This window comes from Orbicella faveolata, unplaced genomic scaffold (assembly GCF_042242905.1).
Source record: "Orbicella faveolata isolate gen_17 unplaced genomic scaffold, um_ofav_v1 contig_26, whole genome shotgun sequence".
NCBI lineage: Eukaryota > Metazoa > Cnidaria > Anthozoa > Scleractinia > Merulinidae > Orbicella > Orbicella faveolata.
In genome coordinates, this window is record NW_028301554.1 from 21,230,633 (window position 1) to 21,255,939 (window position 25,307).

Here is a 25,307-nt window from a genome sequence, read left to right on the forward strand (position 1 = left end):
CAGATTTCATATTTCTCATGTCACTGCGATCATCTGTATCAACAATGATCGCTTGGGCACTTGAATCTTATCATTATTAAAAAGAGATGAACGCGATTCTAGTCGAAAACGCTCAGTATATAAACAACGTTATACAATGTAGTTTAGATTGCTCTCTGAAATTTAGAGATACCGTGCATGTCTGTCCGAGTACAATTGCAGTTTAAATTCGTATTTGCTTGTATAATATTCCATACAACTGAACACCTGCGAAATCCAAACTTAATATTAAGAGCATCAAGAAAGTGTCACAGAAGCAAATCAAGACAAATAAGAACAAGGGAAAAACGCTGATTTCAGTGAAACTGAGTAAGCCTTGTTATGCCCAGCGAGACTGCATACGAATGCGTACGTTAACAACTGCCTTTGTAAGTCTCTATCTAATGTTCACAAACATTAGAATCTTCGCCGCAAAGACCAGCTGTTTAAGTATGCTAAGTTTCAACTTGTCCTCTGTGTCGCAGTATTGACAAATTGTGCTTGTGTCATCTGTCTAAACTTCAAGCAAACCACCCTGTTGAGCACGAATTTGAAACATTTCAGTTTTTAGCAGGATAAACCTTAGGAGATAACAACGAAATATCGTAGATGTGTCCGGAACTATTCAGCACTCCCAGCCTATTTTTGTGTTATACATTCCAGAGAAACGTATTATTCATTAGCCTATGTAAATCCTTCCCCTACATAGGCTTATTGTTCATCTTCTTGCGGCAGGGATGAGTTGGTCTTGACTCATATATATTTAATACTTTATTGGTATTTTCAGCTAGTTGAATTTTAATTATTTCACTTGCCTGTAAATTAATTGATTAGTTTAATACAGGGGTGTTATTCACAGAAAAGCATTGTATCTGTAGTCACTGCAACTTTGAGTTCCGCCGAATATTAATACCTTGCCATCCCTATTTATCTGTGATGGAATCCCGATTTTCCTTCTCCCTCCTATCTCAGGCGACGCTAGTAAATTTACCTTCGATTTTTGAACCAACTTCTGTTCCCCTTAGTGGCTCAAAAAATCGAGACTTCACTGTATTACGACGAGCGTCCTATCCAGTGTTAGTAGCCATACTTGCGGTCGCTTCGAGAACCTCTTCGAGATACCCGGAGATATCCGACAGTATCCATACACGAGTCCCACTAACAAACTCTTCCGTAAGGTCTTCACCCAGAATACAAGTGATACACACGCACCCCACGCAGTTCGAATGTTTTGTTTACAAATATTGAATTTTACAACAAGCTTACGTGTGTCATAAATATGAGCAAACTTCCCATTGGGTAGTGCTATGTCACTTGCCCTATATTCTGTCATTCTACAGTTTTTGATTTTCTAACTGGTAACAAATTAGGAACATGGATACCTCCTGCTGCCTATTATATATTATAGATGCTGTCGCAGGGTTTCTGGCTTTCGTCGCTTGTCGGAAGTATCAAATAGGAACTCTAAAACCGACCGACTTCGACACAGCATACTCTGGTGGTAGGAAAAAAGTTTGAACACACCATTGCAAATTGATGGGACTTCTAGATACTTTGTCGACAATCGACAGCAGGAAACTTAAACCACTTTTTATCATTTTCTTCTCCTTTCAGATGCTGCATTACACGTTTGGAAAATGGTGCTTTCTCGTCAGGAAACGTTTTTGTTATTTCTCGCGTATAACTTTGTAGGAATAAAATGTGGCTCCTCGAAAGAAACTACCGGTAGGTTTTTTTCTATTTCTTCTGCAACACAACGAAGATTCACAAGCTAATTAACACTTTAAGGTGCAAAATTAATGTAATAGTTCACATGGGAATTGTAGAAGCTGCGAAATTCGTTGAAATTTTGTCTAATTAATTCGTGCTCCCTTGATGAATTGTGTCAATTTTTTAATTTTAGTATTGGTTTTCCAAAAATTGTTATTAATTCAACGATTTCAAATTTCCTTTGAATGCCCCAAAATCTAACATTGTTAACTGTCGAGTCACTTTTATACTGAGTATAAAGTATACATGAATATAAAGTATACAAGAAGAAAAGCAATCAGCCGTCCTGCTAGATAAAACCAATTTTTCATTTCAATATTATTAAAATTCGTAAGCATTTGTTATTAGCCTAACATAAATAAAATGAGAAATTTCCATTTGAAGCTATCAAAAACGTCAACGTTTTTGCAAACAATTTTTACAGGTAACATTAAAAAAAAACTATGAAAGTCAAAGATAAGTTTGCCTGTTTGGCTTTATTTGATGTGCCTGATAAATATTCGTGAAGGAGTCTTCTTGTTCACGACATGTTATAAGACTCATGGTTTGTTAGTGCAGCTGCTGTTTCTTTACAACCTCACACTTGCTATCTACTGGTTCGTAAATATTTAAATACAAAGACAAATGTTTTGTTAATTTGTCACCGTCACTTCAATTGCAAGCGTGTACAGTGGATTGCTGTTAACCTGGCTCACCGATTCTTGAGGCCAACTTTTCATCTATTGTACAGTGCCTCCTCTTGCTGTAGCGTAATGATAAAAAGGCCGTAATGATAAAAAGGCAAAAGAAAAAAATCCGATATTTTTGAGTTGCGTTCTTTCCCGAGACGTATTATATACGGGTCTTTCGAAGATGTAGAACATGTCAGTAGCAATGAACTTCCTGCGAGATAGGCTGACTCGTGCACAGTTGTCTGTTTTGTCAGTTCCTGATTTTGTACCATACATGTGTGAGAACATCGTTCCTTTTTTGATTTATTGAGTAGTGCCTATTCTAGGTGTCACATAATGTTAAAACAGCCATATTGCTTTGAAAACGCGAGAAAAAGGAAAGTTTTTATTTGTGTCCTTTCCCGGGATAGTGGCGTATTACATATTAGACTTCCAAAGATGCAAAACTGACAATAACAATGAACGTCCTGAGAGACAGTCAGACGCGCCGCAGTCGTCGTTTTGTGTTGGCGAGAGTCGAGGGAGACTGAGAGAAACTTGACAATATTGGGGTGACCAAAAGAGTGCGTACTTACTTTGCAATTATGCAGCGTAATGTTCAAGCTGATCTATGCACGTGCAGAAACAAGTGCCTACAATATTTGGACAATCACAAGAGAAAATAAAGGAATCGTTTAATTTGTAGCTTCTCTCTTTATTTTAGGAAACTGTTCTTTTGATGAGAACACACTGTGCAGTTGGTCTAACGACAATCGTACCGACCACTTTGATTGGCAGCTTAGGCGAGGAAGCTCTCCTAGCAATAACACAGGACCGACCAGCGATCATTCAGGTTGAGAATCCTAACTTAACGTTTTATACCTCATCTTTCCCCTTTTATTTGTTGACAAACTAAACTAGATAATGTAATAGATTAGCACATCTAAGTTGATTCTGCATCTTTTCTTTTTACAGACATTATTATTATTGTTGTCCTTATCATTATCCTTATCATTATCATTATCATTATCGTTATCATTATCATTATCATCATTATTATCACTGATTACTTTTTTAAAAACATATGCGTCATTTCGAAATACACCCATTGTTTACAACATAGTGTAATGTCGAAAACAAATTAATTCTGACAAAATGAAAAAAAAAACAAAACAAAACTAAGCTAATTAGCACAGTTACCGCATACAAACGATAAACTACATACAAAGGTAAAAAAATAGGTGCTCGATGAACACATGAATCCACGGCCGTAGGTAAGTGGATTAGGAATCTCTGCAGGACCTGGGTTTAATTCAATGTCTCCAGATAACAAAAGCTTCTTTTCTGACAAGAGGTAGTTCTTAATATCAATCTGAACTCGGACAAAAATTCTGGATAACATTTATAATTCCTACCAGATCACCAACGGTTTTTTTGTTCAAATTTTGTTGTAAAAAACCGAGTAAAAAAAGACTCTTGTTCATGAGCAAGCTTGACAATCCATAGTTCTTCCCTTGAAATATCTCGAAAGGGTTGAATAATCCCTCGAAAGGGATTCGATTTTCCTTGAGAGGAATGAATTACCGCAAACAGTGAATTCGTGATTTCTGTGCCATTTGAGTCGCCCAGTGATGTAACCGGCCTGATTGCAGATTCTGTTCTACATTGCGAAATATTGTTTTAAAATTTGAGTACATGGCATTAATGTCCTCTGCATCACAAGCAACATTAGGGACCTTTATACGATGCAAAGATGGGAAGGCCAAGACGGCAACTGCAGTGGACGCAGGAAACTTTCGCGTGCCGTGTCGCCAAAGACAAAATACTTTAAGTTGTGTAATTTTCGTATAGGACGGCGACGTCAATAACTCTGGATTCATAAAAGCTTTTCATAAAACCAATGACATCCCTTTGAGAGTATAGAAATATTATCCAGTTAAGCTTAAACGATGGTGAACAGACGACACGGAACTTACTCTTGTTTATATATGTAAAGCAAACCTTCCTGATCTGTCGGTATTTAATATTGACGAAACGAGAGCTTAGACCATATTGGGCCAAACATTTTTCCTCATAATATTTAGCATATAGTAACTGCAGAGATTTACCCCATGTTTTAAAAGTTTTATTCGTGAGAAAAGTCAATTTTAAAAAAAAATCCGGTACTTCCCATTGAGAAATTTCGGCCTCTTGCACTATCTAGGAATGTCATAATGTTACAACACCTTATTACACAATTTCTGCTCTATTGTCTGTCAAATGGTCGCTTACGAGAGGTTAAAAACAATAGAAAATTTCAAACTTTTAGCTTTAAAAGCGGTCGCGGTCGCTTACGAGAGGCGGTCGCTTACAAGAGGTTCCAAATATAGTGATTTGACTTGGAAACTTTTGGTATTTTGGAAAACTGGTCGCTGAGGAGAGGTGGTCTCTTACGAGAGGTGGTCGCAACCGGAGGTTCGACTGCATGTATCAGAAAAAAATAGAAAACTTTGTCTATTCACCAATTCGCGTCACTTCGAAGAGCGTGGGGAAACGAGTCTGCAGTGTCATACGTACGGTCAGCGGTTAGAGATCGTAGTCATTGACAATGCTCCGTAAACGCTGTGCTTCTGCTAGTAAATTCGCATTTTTTTTTCCTCCGTTCTAACAAGCAACTCCCTCTTACGAACATTGACAGGTTTGACTAACCGAAAGTCTACCGACAAATCAATCGTAACTAATCTTCACATATTTGGTTCCTCTCAATCGTACAGTCGTTCATTCGGGCATTAATCGGGAAACGATCTTCGCACATGCGAAGTTTGATTAAGTACAAATACTCTTTTGCTACAAGATTTTGGTTGACGGACACGCTCGATGACATAGAATCTACGGCCCCCGGCCGTAGATTCAAAAAACTAAGGACAAACTAATACCAAGACGAAACAGAAACATACTAGACATAGACATAAGGGCCATTTATACGAGGAAAATAAGCCGCGGCTTACATAAGACGCGAACTGGACCATTTATTTACTGCCTGGATTTGTTTCTCAGTAGCCCCGAGTTCACATCCTCGGCCACGCTTGTAAATAGCTAACTGGTTTGCCTCCGGCCAGTTCGGATTCTTAACAATGTTATGTTCAATTTGAATTATTTGCTTCAGTTGTTTGCTCGGCCCCACTAGCACTTATGCTATAAACATTGCCGAGGGTAAATAAAGGTTATACTTTTTATTTTTTTTTTATTTTATTTTTTTTTTTATACGAGCGCGGCTTAGATAAGACGGGAAGTGCATAAGTGGTGTATAAATGGTTCACGGCTTATTCGTGACTAATTTCTCGCTTTTGTGTTAGTTGTCATAGCAATCGCGGAATTGCTCGAGCGGTCGCGCGAGCGCGGGAAACACTTGCGCTTGCGCAGTGTGAGTTCGTGTCTCACGTAGGCCGCAAACAAACCGCGATACCATTTATACGAGTGGCTTCACGTCTTATATAAGCCGCGGCTTATCTAAACCGAGTTCAAAACCCTCGTCTTACAAGAATCCGTAAGCGGAAACGTGGCAGAAAGATGTGAAACTTTTGCGGAAACACAACGGTTAACAGGCGTTTCCGCTCTCGGTTTAGTGACGTTTACTCGTGTTTACGTTTCCGTCACGTCGAGGAAACGCGGAAACATGGTATTTTGGTCCTGTGACACTAAGCTATGGTATCGGTGCGTCCCATAGACGCACCAGCTAGTTTACAGGTGCGCCAAGAAAACGAAATAAAAAAGTAAAAATGTGCCACAGGGTACAAATATTAAATTAAACTATCTAAGATTATATAACTGCTATAAACTATCTAAGAATGTATAAGAATATAAAAGATGTATGCATGCAAAAAAATGTATAAAAAAATGTATATATTGTACAGATTAAAACTATGCATAAGTAAGATTTGAGAAGGAAAAAATTGTTAAAATAGGTTGATATTTGGCGTCTGATGTCCACGTCACTTAGTGCACTGAGTCACGGAGTCCGGGAGGCTGTTCCATAATTTGGATCCAAAGTAGCGCCATAGTAGGGTATACCTTAGGGAGATTAAGAATGTTAGTACCCCTCAAGTTATCGGACGAATTCCTAAGTTGTATTAAGTCACGCAAGCAGGCGGGGCTAGGTACGTTGATTGTTCAAAAAAATTGAGGAGGCGACGTTGTAAGCTCGCTGCTCAGCTAATGTTGGTTTATTTAGAGTGTTGTTATTCTAGTGCAGCTCTATTTAAGTGTTCCAATATTGTTATATTATTACAATATTATTTTATTTGATCTGCTCCTTGATTGAACCTCACGAATGTTGATTTAATGATATTCCCCCGCACGGGCCTCAATGGCAAGCTACGGTAGTTCCAGTTCAAGAATACGAAAATGGCCTATTGACTAGAATTCGTTATCCACAGGAGAGAAATTTCATTGTTTAGGAACACCACTGTGGCCTCTGGGATGTGATGGGTTAATTATAACTTTTTGTGAGAGAATTCATGTATGTGCTGACAAAAGACAACGAGAGAGAGAAAAGTATTATATCATGAAGATATGATTGATCATCGCAGTGATCAATCATATCTTCATATGATCAGTCATATCTTCATATCGTTCTCCGCAGTTCAAATATATGGTCTTTCATATATTCACTTGTAAAGTATTATATTGTTAGATACAATGCATCGACCGCACTAAAAAGTAACGTTTTCCCAGACCTTACAAGATAAAATAATTGTAGTGTACTTCACTCATAAATTAATACATTAAAATTTTCCTTCTTCTAGGTGATGGCTCATATATCTGCATCGACACTTCACTTCCTCGTAAATATGACGAGAAGGCCAGGCTCAACAGCCCTTGGCTGAGAGGCGCACAGCGGATGACGTTTTACTACTTCATGTACAGCAGCACTGTTGAGTCCCTGTCTGTGTATGTTAGAAGCAATGGTAGTGATCGTGACGAAAGGATATGGAGTCGCTATGGTAACCACTTATCAAGCAACTGGACTAAGGGCTGCGTGGCTGTAAACATCAGTGGGACCTACCAGGTAGAAACCTTTTGGGCTAAATTATGCGGTTATTTCTTTAAAGATTAAATTTGGAAATACAGTTAACGATAAAGATTAGCGAAAAAACTGAGCAACGACGTTTCGGTGTCATCCTGGCACCATTTTCAAGTTAAAAAATATTTGTGCGAAAAGTAAATTAATTTATACCAATGGTAGAGGTGCGAAATTGAATAAATTAAGATTAAGATAGCTGTTCAATGTTCATGTTCATTCCAATGAGGTGTCAAACACTGGTAATGAGTTCAGTGTCTGTTCAAAGCCTAAACAAATACTTTTGCGCGAATGGAGTCTGACTGTGTGTTAAGGCTCGGTTTCTTCTTGCGAATCCACAACATTTCGTGGATCAAGCAATCGAACTTTCCCTGACATTTCTTTAGGATCTTAAAGTTGTTAGTCAGGTCACCAACCGTATCAACTCGGTGTTCATTTTGAAGGTGTTTTCCGATGGCGGTAAATCGGTGTTCCTCAATGCGCTTGTAAAGATGACGGCTAGTGTAACCGACGTATTCTGCATCACACAGATCACATATATAGTTATAAACAACGCACTGTTGATTGATCAAAGGTGGTTTTGGCTCTTGTACTTTGAGATCATCGCCAATTTTACGGCTTCTGAACACCGGCTGTAGTTTGTGATCAAGTTTATTACTCAAGTCCGAGAGATGTTTCTTTACTATGTCCGCTGATTTCTGGTCTTTAAAAGGCAGGACAATGCGGTAGATATTCTCTGTTGGAGGCGTCGATCTTGTGTCTGGTGACATCACTGAATTAACGAAACGGGTGATGGTGGAGTTCACAAGAGAATCTGAGTACTTGAGGTTAGAAAAGATCAGTTTAAGGCGTTCGCATTCTGTTGAGAATAGTTCCCATGTTGAGGACAAGCGGTAAGCACGCCACAAGTACTTACAACTTCGCCCTCGCGAGATGGCTCGACGATAAACTGAAGCCCCTGTCGATCAACAGCTACACAATATCTGACACATTTTCCTTCGCTGATGAGATTCGCAATCTGAGCCTCAACGAATCTGACATCCTAGTATCTTATGATGTCTCTTCGCTATTTACAAACGTCCCACTACAAGAAACCATCGAGATCCTTGCTGATAGAGCTTTTGTTGACAACTGGTTTAACAAAACACACCATCTAAACATCAGCAAAGCTGATCTAATTGAACTGTTGTCAGTAGCAACAAAGGACCAGCTATTTCAATTTAACGGTCAACTCTACCAACAAATTGATGGAGTAGCGATGGGCTCTCCCTTGGGTCCCCTAATGGCCAATACTTTTCTTTGTTCTATCGAGGAAAAGCTACAAAACGAGAACAAGTTGCCAGACTTCTACAGACGCTACGTGGATGATACACTAGCCACAATGAAAGACATACCAACCGCAGAAGCCTTTCTGAAGACTTTGAACAACTGTCATCCATCCATATCCTTCACCATGGAGATCGCATCTAACGGTAAGCTACCATTTGTCGGCATTGAAATATGCAAGAAGGGCTGCAAGCTGGTAACAAGTGTTTACCGTAAACCCACAAACACTGGTCTCCTCTTACACCACCAAAGTCATGTCGACAACCGCTATAAAAGATCTTTAGTTAAAACCATGTTAAACCGTGCTTACCGCTTGTCCTCAACATGGGAACTATTCTCAACAGAATGCGAACGCCTTAAACTGATCTTTTCTAACCTCAAGTACTCAGATTCTCTTGTGAACTCCACCATCACCCGTTTCGTTAATTCAGTGATGTCACCAGACACAAGATCGACGCCTCCAACAGAGAATATCTACCGCATTGTCCTGCCTTTTAAAGACCAGAAATCAGCGGACATAGTAAAGAAACATCTCTCGGACTTGAGTAATAAACTTGATCACAAACTACAGCCGGTGTTCAGAAGCCGTAAAATTGGCGATGATCTCAAAGTACAAGAGCCAAAACCACCTTTGATCAATCAACAGTGCGTTGTTTATAACTATATATGTGATCTGTGTGATGCAGAATACGTCGGTTACACTAGCCGTCATCTTTACAAGCGCATTGAGGAACACCGATTTACCGCCATCGGAAAACACCTTCAAAATGAACACCGAGTTGATACGGTTGGTGACCTGACTAACAACTTTAAGATCCTAAAGAAATGTCAGGGAAAGTTCGATTGCTTGATCCACGAAATGTTGTGGATTCGCAAGAAGAAACCGAGCCTTAACACACAGTCAGACTCCATTCGCGCAAAAGTATTTGTTTAGGCTTTGAACAGACACTGAACTCATTACCAGTGTTTGACACCTCATTGGAATGAACATGAACATTGAACAGCTATCTTAATCTTAATTTATTCAATTTCGCACCTCTACCATTGGTATAAATTAATTTACTTTTCGCACAAATATTTTTTAACTTGAAAATGGTGCCAGGATGACACCGAAACGTCGTTGCTCAGTTTTTTCGCTAATCTTTATCGTTAACTGTATTTCTTTAAAGCTGTTGAAAAAAGAAAAAAAATGATGTTAGTGCACGTAAAACTCTTGCTTACGTAGTTTACAGCGAGCACTAAAAGTCCCTACGGGACTTTAAAACAACAGTTTGTTTTAGATATGAAAGACTTATGTTAAGGGTCTTTTATTTTAATCTTATTACCTAAATATCTCTATTTACTCATTCCAGGTTATAATCGAGGGTGTGGCTGGCATGGCATTCGTTTCTAACATCGCCGTTGATGACGTCACTTTCAGCACGAACTTGACTTGTGTGTCATTTGGCAAACCAACGCCACCTGAAACATTTGAAGGTAATGTTTTCCTTACTCGAAGTTACTCGTGTTCCTCTTCATTTACCTCGCGTTATACTCTGTACTAGACGCAATCCTGATCGCAAATACCAGGCAATCAGAATATTTCATAAGGAACTGAGTTTTCTTCTTAATTCTCACCGCAAAGCTGTCCGTAGCTAGCAGTCAATACTCAGTTGTGAATGAAGAGATCCCTGTTCATAAGGTTAACTTTTAACTCCTAGTTATCTGTTTGAATTTTTAATTCTAGTGAACTGTACCTTCGATGAGAGTTACTGTGGATGGCGTAAGATTTTAACACCGCCCAATGACCGAATCGGTTGGTGCCGAACGAGATCTGGAAACCAAAGCCAAGGGAATGGACCGAGTCAGGATCACACAGGTAACCAAAACATATTAATGACAATGTAGGGGGTCTAAATTGGTGGGATGGAAAGAGGGTTACCTTCTCTTCGCAATCCGCCGTAGGAAAAAAGATGGCGACTGGTACATTTACCCATAGTTCTTAGCGCACGGAAACTTAAACAACGCTCATAAAAACGTACAGAAAAGTTCTAAAACCTTCAAACCTAAACGACACAATGTCGTTCGCACATGAAAAATACTGCAAAAATATGGCTTTCCTTGTACTTTACGGGCTGTATAAGGTTCGCATGGTATTGTGGTAAAATGTACAGCCGCCATCTTTTTCCTACGGAGGATTGTGAAAGGTGTCATTGGGGTTTAAACGAGAGAGGGACTGTTTTAGACAACGAAGAGTTTGTTTGCAGTTTAACAGAAGTCAAGTGTTTGTAATTTAATCAGAAAATATACTGTTTTCTCAGTGTGGTGCATTCCTCGCCGTATAGTGACTTTTCTTCAGCATGCCTCTTATTCTTTAGGAGGTGGAGAGTATATTTACGTAGAAGAATCACAATCTGCGCAAGTGAATCAGTTTGCACAGCTGTTGAGTCCGCTCATCCGGGGCCCGAAATGTCTCCGCTTCTATTACTACATGAATGGAAGCGATATTGGAAATCTTGATGTGTTACTTTGGCCTCGAGAACAGCAACACAGTTACTTGATGTGGCGAAGGTCCGGTAAACAGGCTCATCAATGGATGAAGGCTAGTGTCGATGTTGGCTACACTGGCGAGTTCCAGGTAGGTGGGGAGTAGATTTTTCAGGTTCTTATATGTTCTGAAGGTATTTTTGAGATGCGGGCAGATCGAAGAAAACTCGGATACGGAGAATAGTAATGGTAAATCTTAAAGGAACAATCATGATTTTACATAAGAAAGATATAGGTTTCTCGATACAGTTTTTTCTGGACCATACCAAGCATTTTCAATCAGCTCCTCGTTTCATTATCGTAACGATAAGAAAATTTCATCGAAAATCAGCCAAACGTTAAATTATAGAAGGAGTGATCGTAAGATCAAGTCTAGCTCTCGAGATCGCGAAAAAGAGTTCCAAAAAAGTTTATACTGAACACTGAAATGTTTTTATTGCAGTTTTCCTTCCAAGCAACAATTGGCAGAAACTATGCTGGGGGTATAGCTTTAGATGACGTCACATTAAGTAGTGGACTTTGTGAACACGAAAGTGAACCCCAGAACAATCGACAAGGTATTAATGTTACCTGTACTACATATGGTAATTTATTTCTCTGTGATATAAATGTGTTAAGTGTAGAATGAATAATGTTAAATAACCATGCACGACCATCTACTATTAAGGTGTTACTAAATTTGACCATCTGCCTATCGTTTATTTTTCAAGGAAATTGCAACTTTGACAGCAACTTTTGCTTCTGGAGGAATGATTTAAATTTTAATTTCACATGGACTCAACGAAGATATAATACTCCAAGCTCGGGGACTGGACCAAGCGCCGATCATACATCAGGTGACGTCAGGTTTACAGTCAGGACACTCAGCTATCATGAACACATGAACACATTTTTTTGTACAGGTTTTTTGGCACTCTAGAATGAAAGCTCTTCGTATAATGTACAAGGTTAACCTATTAACTGTGTAAAAGAATATACTGAGTTAAAATGTAAAATACATTTGTTAATATGAAGAGCTAGAAAGTGTCAAGTGTTGACTGTTGGAATGCCCTCACTATAGCTCTCTAACGTGATACCCGCTTCTGTGATATGCAATGACATTGTTTCTTTAGTTCCCAGTGTTTCTATAGTTCTAGATTACTCAAGCGTGGTTGTCTCGCTTAACTCAAGATAATGGCTTTGTTATTCCTTGTTATGTGGAAACATAACAAGGAATGGTAAATTTTGAAAGAAAGAAAAAGGAGAGCAAACAGACAGAAACTTATCACAATACCCGTAAATGTCATCAAAATTGCAATTACTTTTACTAATAATTTTTTTTTTTAATCAAGGAACTGGTATGTACATTTATCTTGAAACCTCTAGTCCACGACAGCTAGGAGACACTGCGCGACTTGAAAGTCCTTGGATGCAGGGACCGCAATGTATGACGTTCTTCTACCACATGTATGGCGCCACCATGAGCTGTGTTGTTGTATACATAAAATTCCAGGCTACAAACAGGTTAAAACCTGTTTGGTTGAGGTGTCGAGATCAAGGAAACCATTGGATACAAGGAAAGATAAGCATCAACGAGACTTCAAGTTATCAAGTGAGTTGTAAAATGTTTGTTTTACAGCGTTTGATAAAAAGAAAAATGATCAGATATGAAATAAAATGTGTTGCCCTTAGGCCAGCAAATATACAGGGCATTCGTTTCTATCGTTGGTCACAAAGTGTGCAAGGAAAAATAAGCATTAACGAGACTTGTGAGTTGTAGATGTTTAATGTTTTCAATTGTCATGCTGTCAGCCTCTGGCCAACAGACCTAACATTTCGCTGTTATTATCAGTCACAAAGTATAATATTGACTGCTCGACCTGGGGGAATATATCTTGTAAACAAGGCTACTTTTCTTTGTTGTTCATTACTAGATAAGTGTTGACGGAATTAGAGGTAGCAGTGATAAGGGGGATGCAGCACTGGACGACCTTTCGTTTGAAAGAGGAACTTGTAATCAAACAGGTAGTAATAGTGTACCTACCGTTATTTCATGGTATCGATTTCTCAGTCCATTTCAACTACCCCAAGAATTGCTTATATCTGCATGTTGTCAATTAACTTATAACGCGTCTGCCAACTAACCAAACAGGTAATTAACTTGTTCTCCTGTTTCTCGCTTAACTTTGGGTATTTTTTGCGTTGATTTGCATCGTTTTCAGCGTAGCACTGTGTCTTTACGATTATTTATTTTAATCGTGAATCTTGTTGTCCATGTCAGCGAGTAAATGGAAACACTACGCCTATTAATATTAATCTAGATATATTTAGAAATCAGATTGTATAAAGTTACTCAATGCATTTCTTTATTCCTGGATATTTCATTTGCAGAAGAGACGATATACTACGTGTACTCTTACAATGGCAAAGACTTTCGAATTTTCACTCAACCCTCCGAACACAGTCTGTACTTCGAAGAATTCCGATTCACTCTCGGGCATCCACGAGGAAATCCGAACGAGACAGCATACTTTATCTACTCTGAAGCTTCAAGCGGTGAAAGTTTTGTCACATCACAGTTGGATCCTTCTAGCTATGACAGATTTCCATTAGATGTTGTCCTCCTAAATAAGGAGAGAGTGGGAAGTAATTCCAGGAGAGTTTATTTGATCGACAGGAGTAATTATGGACCAATGATTAGCCTCTATGATCACGGAAATGTGATTTGTTGCAAAGCAAAACAAACTTTCTCTTTTTATGCTCACAGTGTCACTGAAGGTAAGGAAAAAGTTTCTATATTTTTTGAAGCAGGTTCCAAAAGGAAAATTGAATGACTGGACGGTTATTCAATGGATATCAAAAATCGAGACAAGACTCTACTTTTATTATGAAAAGTTATTTCAGCGTCCAGGATGCTTCAAAACTGGAGTTCAGAGTGTTTATCTCGCATGTTCAAAAATGTTGTTCCTAGAAAGAAGGGTTCTGTCCCAAACCTTAAAGGATAATCTTTGATCTCTGATTGGGGATCATGTCACGCTATGTTTCTGCCGAGTTGTCGTGAAAACCATTGGTAAACAATGTAAGTGACACGTGGCTACCTCCTCTTTAGGTTGGCTAGTCAATTATTGAGTTCTAAAACGTTTTTAGAAAGAATCAACATTAAATGTGTGTTTCGGGTCTGGCAGCGTGATTATTATTTTTTGGGCGGCGAGGTGTGAAGCCCTCCACAGTTCCCCGTTTTTCCTTTCCTTTCTGCTCCTTACATTTCTTATTACATGTTTTGTTTCTCACTCAATGACCTTTGAAGCGAACAGACCTGCTTTACCTGATGCCTTTCTTTTTTACATTTTGTGTTTCATACAACATATGATGTCACGCATGTCATACGTGTATGCCATCCATGGAACACACGCACGTGTCATTTTCATATAGCGTGTAATAGATGTTGGTCTGGTCATGCTGAATGGTCCTCTGAATGGTCGGGGATAAATTTTACAAGATAAATCTGACGACTAAAAAGTAGCCCTTACTACTTGTTGCATATTTTGTCTGTTGTAGAGTTTTCGGGACAGGCTCTCGGAGTTTTGCGTGAAGTGTGGTATCAGGTAAATAACCTTCAAAGCGGAGTAGCAACTATTCGCGAACAGCCCGTTTTCAAGACTCCACCTCACAGCCAGATGATTTTGCGGGATTTCGATGCACCAGTCGACGTAGCAGACTATTACGTTCAACGATTAACAAGCTACATACAGGTAAACGTTCGATTTACCATTAAAACGCGCTTCAAAAAAAGTGGTAATGGAGAAGCAGTTTCTTTGTATTTCTGTCGGGCAACTGGCTATGCCTTAACCTTTTGAATACTAACATTATTGTTGGGAGTTAGGATGCTACTGCTACTATACCAGCAACTGCCAAGTGATTTTTAATTAGTACCGTTTGCCATAAGAATGGCACGTTCTTCCCCGACATGACGAGCTTTGACCCGCAAAAAAAAATATGCAAATTAGGCTGAGTGTGGATTCCCGCCCGCATCTCGCAGAATTTATGCCAAGATTTCGCTTTGAATGGAACTTACTGAAAGCAAAAAGCAGCGATTTCAAAACGAAGCGATAAGTTTCATATTTAGTCCCGCTTTCCAGTGTATAACCGCGTAACAGCGAACTATTAAATGTCCAAATTAAGGCCGCCTTGTCACTACTGTTTTAATAAACTCGACGGGTTTTTAGCCTGCGAACAGGCTCCCGGTGAGCCCGAACGATTCGATTGTCCGATCATTGTCAAAGAGTCACGGTGCGCTAATAATTTCGAACCGTAGTATGGATTATTTAGCATTGTGTTAGAACTGAGAAAATAATCAGCCGGCAAACAACTCATAATGTTCTGTCGACAGATACGCGAAGGCTTAATTGACAACTCTTTACACTCCGCAGATCAGGAGGCGGATCATTTTCTTGCATCCCGCTGAGAATTTTTTTCGCGGTCAAAGCTCCTCATGAAGAGTTATGAAAATAACGCCTACGGAGTGGTATTACAACAAAACTTTGGTTGAGTATTCGCAGCAATCAACACATATGTGTTTCTGTTCCTTGCTTTTAGGTCCCTGATAGTGGTAATTATACATTTTACCTGTCATGCGATGATTGGTGTGAATTGTGGAAGTACGATGTAGATGAGTTTGGTATGGAAAACCAGAACAAGAAATCTGAGGAGAGCTTAACCAAGAAACCAATCATTGCTCTTTATGCATGGACTGGGCGTCTCCAGTGGAACAAGTGAGCGACACACAAACATTTCTTTGAAAGTTTCTTTTTGAACTTGAATATTTTTACGTCAGTTACCCGGGATGTTTTCCTCTATCTTACCCTTCTGTCTCCCTTTTTTAAGATACCGACAACAAATGTCGCAACCAATTTTTCTCGTCAAAAGTCATATTTATCAAATGGAGGTCTTTATGCGTGAAATTTGGCGTGGAGACCACGTATCTGTGGGCATGCGCACACCAAGTGGAAAGTATGAACGCCCTATTCGTGGAAGAAGACTGTTTTGGATTAAACCAGGTAACACTGCAGTGTTCTTATTTTAAACCCGACCATGTATTTACCATTATTAAAAGAAACCTTGACTGTCATGAATCTAGTGCTTTGCGACGCAAGAAAAGACTGAAAAGATTCTATGGGGCAAGTTTAGCGTTAGGTAAAGAATTACTTAAATTGAAAAAGTTTCTCTTGGTCATCCACGGGGAAATCCGAACGAGAAAGCGTACTTTATCTACTCTGAAGCGTCCAGCGGCTAAAGTTTTTCGCGCTAAATTAAATCCTTCCAAAGTTAAATCTTTCCAACTGTAACAATTTTCCATGAGATGTTGATGTTTTAATCAACAAGAAAGTGGGCCGCAATTCCAGAAGGGTTTACAGGAGTAGTTCGCCTCCGTTTGCTCGGAAATTGCATATTCTACTTGTCATACTACATAGTTTAAGACATTGATATTAACTTTTTTATATCGCATTTGGTTCGTGCAAAATTCATGTTAAACCGGTTTTAAAATATCGGTTGCCTTAGGAAATACATAATACCAAACTTCAATCCATTTTCAAGTACTGCCGGTGTAACTTTCACATTGATCTAATGAAAAGAAGACTAGTGACAAGCTGTTTGAAAAGTTTTGGTATGGTCCAAAAAAACTGTATCAAGACACCGTAAATATAGCGCAGTTGCCTGACAAGCTTTATGATTATGCGTTGTGATTGGTTTGTTCATTGCATTTATTTTTGTTTTACTTTCTTTCATGCAGTAAGTTCATTGTCACAGAGTAATATGACACAAAGTTCAAGTGTTCTGTTACCATTTGATCCCCTAATGGCCATTGATAGATCTTACGCCACTTGCTATCGTTCCGAAAAGGTAAGAAATAGTGCAAGAGTAAACATACAAATGAAACAAAATAAACGAAACGAAACCGAGGAGAGGGAGGCTTGAAGCTGGGACCTCCGGATTACAATACCAGCGGCCTAAACTATTCGGCCACATTCCCTCATTACAGTCGCCTCAAACATAACATTCGCTTGTCATATATGAACACAAATGGTGGGAGTGTTGCATGCGGTGATGGTGGAGACAAAGTGTACCGTGTCAGCTTTTCCTTACAGGCGTTATAGTTTCTTTTCCATCAGTTTATTAGAAGTTTAATCAATTAAACTGTGGTTGATGTTCTGTTTGCTTCACATCCTCGTCACAGCATTATTGGCTCGTAGCCAGTCCTGCCAAATCACGTCCGTTAGTATGCAGTAGGTCAGATTCAATGTCTGACTATTTTGAATATTTGTTTCTGTATGGAAACTCGTGTGACAAAGCTCCCAGTGGTTTACCCCATTAATACATAGATCTAGCAAGGCCTAAAAGCGGAGCTCCTGGGCCGGGTTGTTCAAAGCGCGATCACGCTAACACAGGATAAGCGAGAATTTTGATTTGAGTTTTGTAACTTTGCGGTCAGGTGTTCTGTATATTGTTTGGCCTTCTGTTTTGAGTTTTAATAATCTCAAACTGCACGAAACAAAAGCAGTGAAAAACATGTGAAAACAAGACATAGACATACTTTATTTAACGTGGAAAAGTACACACTTAGCTGTTCGCTAGTTTCCAGGTGCTCCACGATTTAAATTAAGTAATGTACAACATTATAAAAGCGTTAAAAAATGGTATTTACATCAAGGTAATTTAAAAATCACTTAAAAAAAAAAAAAAAAAAAACGAGCTAAAAGCGATAAAATATAATCAAAGTGTATTAAACATGAAAATCAGTTTGCCGAATCTTTTTCGAAAAGTCTTTTGAGCCTGCCAGGAAACGAATATCACGAGTTAGCATATTCCACTGCTTTGCTGCAGCATAACGCCACGACTTTTAAAGACCATATCTGGTAGTGTTCACTTTAGGTATGGAAAGATTAAAATTTCCGCGAAGATTGTACGCCGTTCTCTTCTCAGTTATAAGATTTTTGAAACTGGATGGAGCCCTGCCTTGAATAATATTGTTCACAGTCAGTAACATGTCTTGAGTGCGACGATTTTCTAAGGTTGATGTTGATCCGATACGCCCTAAGAGCGCTTCGTACGTCGAGATCTCGTCGCTGTACACAAATCTCAAGGCCCTCGCATTTCTTTCCAGTTTTTCTATATTCCTTCTTCCACAGTGATACCAAACCTGACTACAATAAGAAAAATATGGTAAAATAAAAGCTCGACGCAAGGATTCCTTCGTTTTGCAAGGTAGAATGTTCTTTAACCTGCTTAGAGCGTTTATTTGGCTCCCCACCTTGCGACAAATGTCCGCAATGTGTGAATCAAATTTTAGTTTTTCGTCTAAGTTATGCCCAGTAGTTTTATCTCCTTGGATACTGGAATCTCTTTACCCGCACATTCGATGCTGATGCCACACTGATTTGCACTTCCTAACACCATGGCGTTATATTTTGTCGGGTTGGCGATCATTCCGTTTTGTTTAAACCAAGAGGTGGCATTGAACAGATCTTGGTTAATCATGTTTTCTACTGCGCGGGGACATTCGTTTGAAGCATGTAAATTGGTGTCGTCTGCAAAGCTTAATAAGCTGCTCTAGCATAGGCCAAATCATTCATAAAAATATTAAAAAGAAGCGGTCCTAATATTGACCCCTGGGGTACACCACTACGAACGACATTCCACTCCAAAACAAGAAAAATTTGTACTTGAGTTAACTTTTAATTCGGGGTTAGAATTAAGCAGCTTTCGAACAGTCTGGCCCTAATTACAACAAATTAACTTAACCTGACTCCGCGGTCAACTTCCAAAAACAAGTGACCTCGATGAATTTTTGAGCCTGCGATATGGTTACGTAATACTGGTCAGCGGATACTTTGTTTTGACAGGGGTCAATTGACCATAACATGGATGTCCAATATTAAAGTAGGACGCTATAAACTCTTTCAACCTGTTCGCTGGAGTATGGCCTCCATCTTGTGTGACTCCGTTGTCGTGCGTACGAGCCCACGAGCAATGCCGCTAGCCATGATAACCATGAAAAAATCGATTTACGGGTTTCCTTTTTTTTCCTATATGAGTATGGGGCTCCGCTTGGCGGCCCTTCGGCCGCCGGAGCTCCGCTATTATGGCATGCTCTGCCCCAGCTCTACTCTCGGCCAATCCCCACTTAGTAAAATCCCTTTGTTTCAGATTGACCCTCCCTTTGTTGCTTCCTGTCCTCCATCTCTCAACTGGTAGCTTTTTCCTTGCTCACTTCTTCAACTACCCTTCGTCAGAATGTAGATCACCTGACACTAATGTAATGTTTTTATTTGCATCACAGTTGTTTTTCTTATTTCTTTCTATTAGGTAATTGAAGTTGTCTAGTTAATAAAGGCCTGTTGGTAGGGAATAGGTCCGGATATCTCAAGGATGGTACCATTGTATCATGCGACGTATTGTCCTCCCAAAAGAGCAGGCCTTTCCTAGTCCATCCTATGCTAAAATCTAACTGCCATCATCTTTGCTTCTTTGTGTATACTCCACCTATGCTCCACCGTGGGTGGAGCAGGGACCAATGTTCCCCACCTTGAAGCGTGGTCTAAGTTGCTTGTTAAGTTCTTTTCACTTTCAATGTTTAACGTTTTTTTTGTTGTTGTTGTTGTCTGTTTGTTTGTTTGTTTGTTTTTTCTTTCATTTAGGAGTCGAACCCTTGGTGGCAAGTAACCCTTGAAAAAACACTGTATGTTGAATCTGTTGAGATCACCGATAAAATCGATTGCTGTTCACGTGACATTGGCATGATCAAAATCACTGTATCCAGTACCAGTCCAACCGGTTTAGATCCAACGTGTACAGAATCCATGGAATATGGTGGGAAAACTCAGGACTACAAATTTCTCTGTTCTCCAGCGGCGCGCGGCAGTTCCGTGACAGTGACGCTGATTGGGGATGATGTCACGCTAGTTCTGTGCCAAGTTGTCGTGAAAACGTTTGGTGAGTTACACGTGGCTACCTCCTAACTGTTTCTTTACAAGCAGTCTTTCCGGTCAATACAGTGTATAAACTATGAATACTCTTTGAAAATTATTAGTCTGGCTAGTCAATTCTTGACTGCTGAAAAGTTTTCAGAATAAGTCAAGAAAAAATCTTGACAACGAGGAATAAAGCCCTCTGCAGTCCTCCGTTTTTCCTTTCCTCTTTCTCCCCTAAATTACAAGACCTGAAGCGTGAAGACCTGCCTTGCCTGCTACCTGATGCCTTTCTTCGTTACATAACGTATTTCGTATACCGTAAAATCCCACTTTAAAGCCCTGCGCTTATATAACTTCATATGGGGTTTTGGGTGGGCTTATAAGCGGGGGGGGGGGGGGGGGGAGGAGGAGGGCTTATATCGGGGGGCATATAAACTAAGTAAAAAACAATGTTTCGGAACGACGAGATAAAACGTATCTGAGAAACGAATTAAAGCTAACATACCATTACATTTGGAGCTATTACATTTATAACACATTTATTGGTCCTCACAATAAACGGAGATTTTATTTCAAAAACATCTATAAAACACTAATGTGACTGAACCAACTGGAAAGGGAGTCTAAAATCTACAAGCCTTAAGGTTATCAATTTGCCTGTTTGCCGTGAAACGGTCCTTTAGGTAGAATTAACAAAGTTCATACGGTATTTGTATTTCAATGTTCAGAACAATTCTATAGTTTGCATAGCTCCAATTTAAGTGGTTACTAAGGCCGCAGTAGCACAATCATTAACAAAGTTCAGCTGCAGTTTTAAACAGTCAACTGCAGTTTCAAATTCGTCGTCATCATCATCTTTGTCAACGTCTGACTCGTCACTCGCCCTATGCGTTAGCGCAAGTTCTTTGTCCATTCTTAAAAGACGGGATACTGACAAGCATGATGGGTGAAATTACTGGGGAAGCAAGGAAGACACCGGAGGGCACTTGGGTTACTGTGGAGGTGGAATTGAATTACCATGTGTGTATTAAAGTTACGGGAGCAAGAAGCACAAAGCGCAAGTGAGGAAAGGAATATGGAAGGCTCAGAGTTCATTGTAGGAGGCTACAAAAATTTGCGTGATAGAAAACTGCCGGATTGTAGCTAGCTGTTTGCTATGTTACCGTACTCCAAAACATTGTCGTTGAACAGTTGTGTTGTAAATGAACTGTGGAACAAACCTCATCGCGTTGATATGTATGCATGAAGATTTGTTTCTTCCTTTGGTATCGTTATAATTATTGTTCTAAACTCCACAGCCACTTGTTTACGCCTATAACTTTCGATTAAAAATTTGGATGTTTGTAGAGAAACACAAAAGGAACGCACTTATCCGGGGGGGGCTTTAAAATGTGATTTTACGCGACCATGTATATCGGAGGAGACAAATTTCTTATAGAAATTTAAACTAAGAATTTAGGAGCAACGTTCATGTCCATTGATTCACGTGTACGTTGTAATTGTTAGGATGTCATCCATGCATATGACTCTCTGATGTCACGCATGTGACATATATATGTCATTCATGTGATCTGTGAAGGTTACCCGTATGAGACATGTATGTCACGCATAAAAAAAAAAAAAAAAAAAAAAAATGTATGTCACGCATGTGACATATGTATATCATTTACGGGACACATGGATGTCACACTTGTGACATATACACTGTATGTCATACATGTTAGTCTAGTCATGCTAAAAAGTAATTTCTATGTATGTTTATCGGTAAAGTTTTGTACCTGCACTATAGTGTGTTTTTTACAAGACACCTCAAGAGTTGTTTCACATTTTGTCTGTGGTAGAGTTTATTGGACAGGCTCGCGGAGTTTTGCGTGAAGTGTGGTATAAAGTTAATATGGACCTGAACAGAGTGGCAACCATACGCCAACATCCCGTTTTCAAGACTCCACCTCAAAGCCAGATGAAGTTGCGCGATTTTGATGCACCAGTCGACGTAGGAAATAATTACGTTCAACGATTAACAAGCTACCTACAGGTAAACTTCGATTTCCCATTGAAGTGTAATAAATGAGAAGTGCGTAATTTCTTTGTATTTGTCTCGGGTAATTATTATTGGATATGCTTTAACCTTTTACAAACTGATATTATTGCTGGGGTTAAGATGGCAACTGATACTATACGAGCAACGGAAGTGATTTGGAAAGAGATTATATAGTATTTTAGCACCGTTTGCCATAGAACTTTCGTTCTTTCTCGAAGAAGATTCTTAAAAATGACTTCTACGGAGTCGTTCTACAACTAGAATTTAGCGTGGGAAAGTAGCAGTCAATACACAATGTTCCTCTTGTTATTGAAATTATGAAGTGTATATAATTTTACAGGTCCCTGATAGTGGCAATTACACATTTTACGTGTCGTGCGATGATTGGTGTGAGTTGTGGAAGTACGATGTAGATGAGTATGGCACAGAAAGCCGGAACACGAAAGCTGAGGAGAGCTTAACCAAGCAGCTAATCATTGCTTTTAAATCATGGACCGGGCATCTTCAGTGGAACAAGTGAGCACCACACGAATGTGACCTTGAGAGTTTTTTCTTTTAACTTGAATATTTTTTTTTTACGTTATCCGGGATGTTAATTGTTTCTTTTTACTCTTTCTTACCCTTTTTTCTCTCTTGTTTTAAAGGCACCCACAACAAGTGTCGCAACCAATTTTTCTTGACGAATGTCGTATTTATAAAATGGAGGTTTTTATGTATGAGCGTTGGGGAAGAGACCACGCAGCTGTGGGCATGCGCAAACCAAATGGAGAGTATGAACGCCCTATTCCTGGAACAAGACTCTTTCGGACTCAACCAGGTAACATTGCTGTGGGTTCTTATTTTAAAATGTACAATGCATTTACCATTATTAAGAAAAAGGAAAATCTTGGCTGTCATGACTTTAGTGATATACTTTTTTGAAGAAAATCCGTTTCAAGAAACCAATCCACTTAGCAAGTTTAGTTTTCGTTGAGGAATTGCACACATGGAAAAAGGTCTTCTCGATACAATATCTTGCCACTTTTTAACTTATATAAGATCTTTTAAGCAATGTTCAAGAGGGTTTTCTGTACGATTGCATACCCAACTATGTCATTTTTTCGATAACTCTCTTTTGGACTTGAATTTTCAACAGGAACACGCAGATTAAAGGTGACACTGCAGGATAATGAAACGCTTTTGTCTGCTGTCGTTGGATCAAAGTTTCGTATTTCAGGTTAGTTCCCTAGAGCAAACCAGACCAGTCAAACATAAATTGATAAAACGATGGAAGAAATTTTAACGATATGTTGCGTCTTTAACATCAAAGGTAGTAAGACTTCTGTAGATATTGAAGTGAAAAAAATAATTAACAGTTAGGTTATTCGCTGTCAATTTCTATGAGGTGTTAGTTGACGAGGCCCAAGGCCGAATATTCTAAATAATTTTTTTTAATTGTTCTAATTGTAGAATTGTACCTAAGATTCCTCAGATAATAATACTCGTGCTGGAGAGCGCAATACCACTCTTTTACTGATAACAAGAATTTCACTCTTTAACACTTGTATTTGCCAGTGACCTTCATTTTGAACTTTTCGATTTTTTGCACGTTCTAGTTCAATTCAAAATTTCAAAATATTCGTCAGACATTATTATAGAGATATAAAACCCATGTCGTGTCGTATCGTTTTATTTTGCACAACAGGTTTTTACCAGTTCTGCTGTGAAGGTGTATATTGCCCGAATTGCCCGTTGGAACTGAACATCTCAACCCTTGGAGAAAATGTAACGTTGAATTCGGCGCTTAACTTTTCTTGTGTAAACACATCATTCACAACTACCTTTAACACGGACCGACAACCTGGATATTCTGCAATAAAGGTCTGTTATTACCTGTTGTTGTGTAGAAAATAAACTTGGTCATGAGAATTTCCGACTTGATCATCTTGAGATAGCTTACGAAACCCAGGACGATTTGTGGAAAAATAGTATGAAAAAGGTGATGAACAACTTTGGTGATGTTATTAGAATACAAAAGTCATGATCAAGAGTTACAGGTTTAGTTGCTTTTATTCTTCGTCCCTGCTTTGTTTGCATTTTATTTGCATGATGTTTACAGAAAGAGAGTAAATACTGTAATAGGATGAATAATTAATTATAAGTGAGCGCAACATAGGAGACTGAATACGCACTGTGTTCATTTGTTTCGGATTTAACTTTCTTTAACAGGTCAGTTTTTCATCTGTCAACAATTCACAGCAAATTATTGGCGAGAGAGTGCTAGGACATATTCACATTCAAGGTAAACGATTTCTATTGACGGCGTTGGGAAAGTAAATTCCTGGACAGTTAACGACAATCTATATTAGTTAAGTTTAATAAATATTTTATTGTTTCCATTTTTTAGCACGCACATGTTTTAACGAGTTTTTATTACTCCTAAATGTTACGTGGATAAATAAAGGATTGTATTGTATTGTGATTGTATTGTATCTGTCTGGTTCTGCTCTTTCTTAAAAACGGTTTCCCTCCAGAGTTTGACATATAGGGAAGAAACTCCCTGGTCTTACATGATGCACCCGGTTTATTTCGTTGTCAGCTGCAACACTTGAAGAATGTTCTTTTGACCTTGGATATTGCGGTTGGACCAGCGTTGTTGAGAAAGACAAATGGAAGTTATCGCTAAACAGCGCCTTCATTCAATATCCAGGCAAGTTGAACAATTGAATCTATAAATATATTGTTGCACTTGTGTTTCTGTGGAACGTTCATTCTCCTGTTGTTGCTTTGACCTTCAAGTTGAAAAAAATTGTGTTCTTCTGTAACAAACCTTTTTCTTGTAAATTGGATTAATAACTTTCTTTACACTAAAAAATGAGCCGTAAACTCTGTTGATGATCTAGAGTGTAAGGGACAATGAAGTTGACTTTTTGTTCTGTTTAAGACTTGGCTACCCTAGGCTATATCTTGAGCGTTATGAATGACAAGAT

The 25,307-nt window shown here is 38.9% G+C and overlaps 2 protein-coding genes across 2 annotated transcripts; both read left to right on the top strand.

Annotated features, from left to right (window-relative positions):
- The first annotated feature begins 6,504 nt into the window (after positions 1-6,504).
- On the top strand, positions 6,505-12,268 carry LOC149108502 (MAM domain-containing protein 2-like). The gene is made up of 7 exons (XM_089295286.1): positions 6,505-6,574; positions 7,223-7,485; positions 10,176-10,299; positions 10,550-10,681; positions 11,181-11,440; positions 11,792-11,906; positions 12,252-12,268. The coding sequence occupies exons 1-7, from the start codon at positions 6,505-6,507 to the stop codon at positions 12,266-12,268; spliced, it is 981 nt and encodes a 326-aa protein (XP_089151412.1).
- Positions 12,269-14,773: 2,505 nt separating this feature from the next.
- Positions 14,774-25,044, top strand: LOC149108503 (uncharacterized). The gene is made up of 12 exons (XM_089295287.1): positions 14,774-15,080; positions 15,925-16,100; positions 16,213-16,385; positions 17,120-17,229; positions 20,025-20,319; positions 22,139-22,332; positions 22,679-22,854; positions 22,983-23,155; positions 23,474-23,554; positions 24,023-24,198; positions 24,547-24,619; positions 24,917-25,044. Exons 1-12 carry the CDS (start codon positions 15,006-15,008, stop codon positions 25,042-25,044), a joined length of 1,830 nt encoding a protein of 609 aa, XP_089151413.1. The 5' UTR covers positions 14,774-15,005.
- The last annotated feature ends 263 nt before the right edge of the window (positions 25,045-25,307 follow it).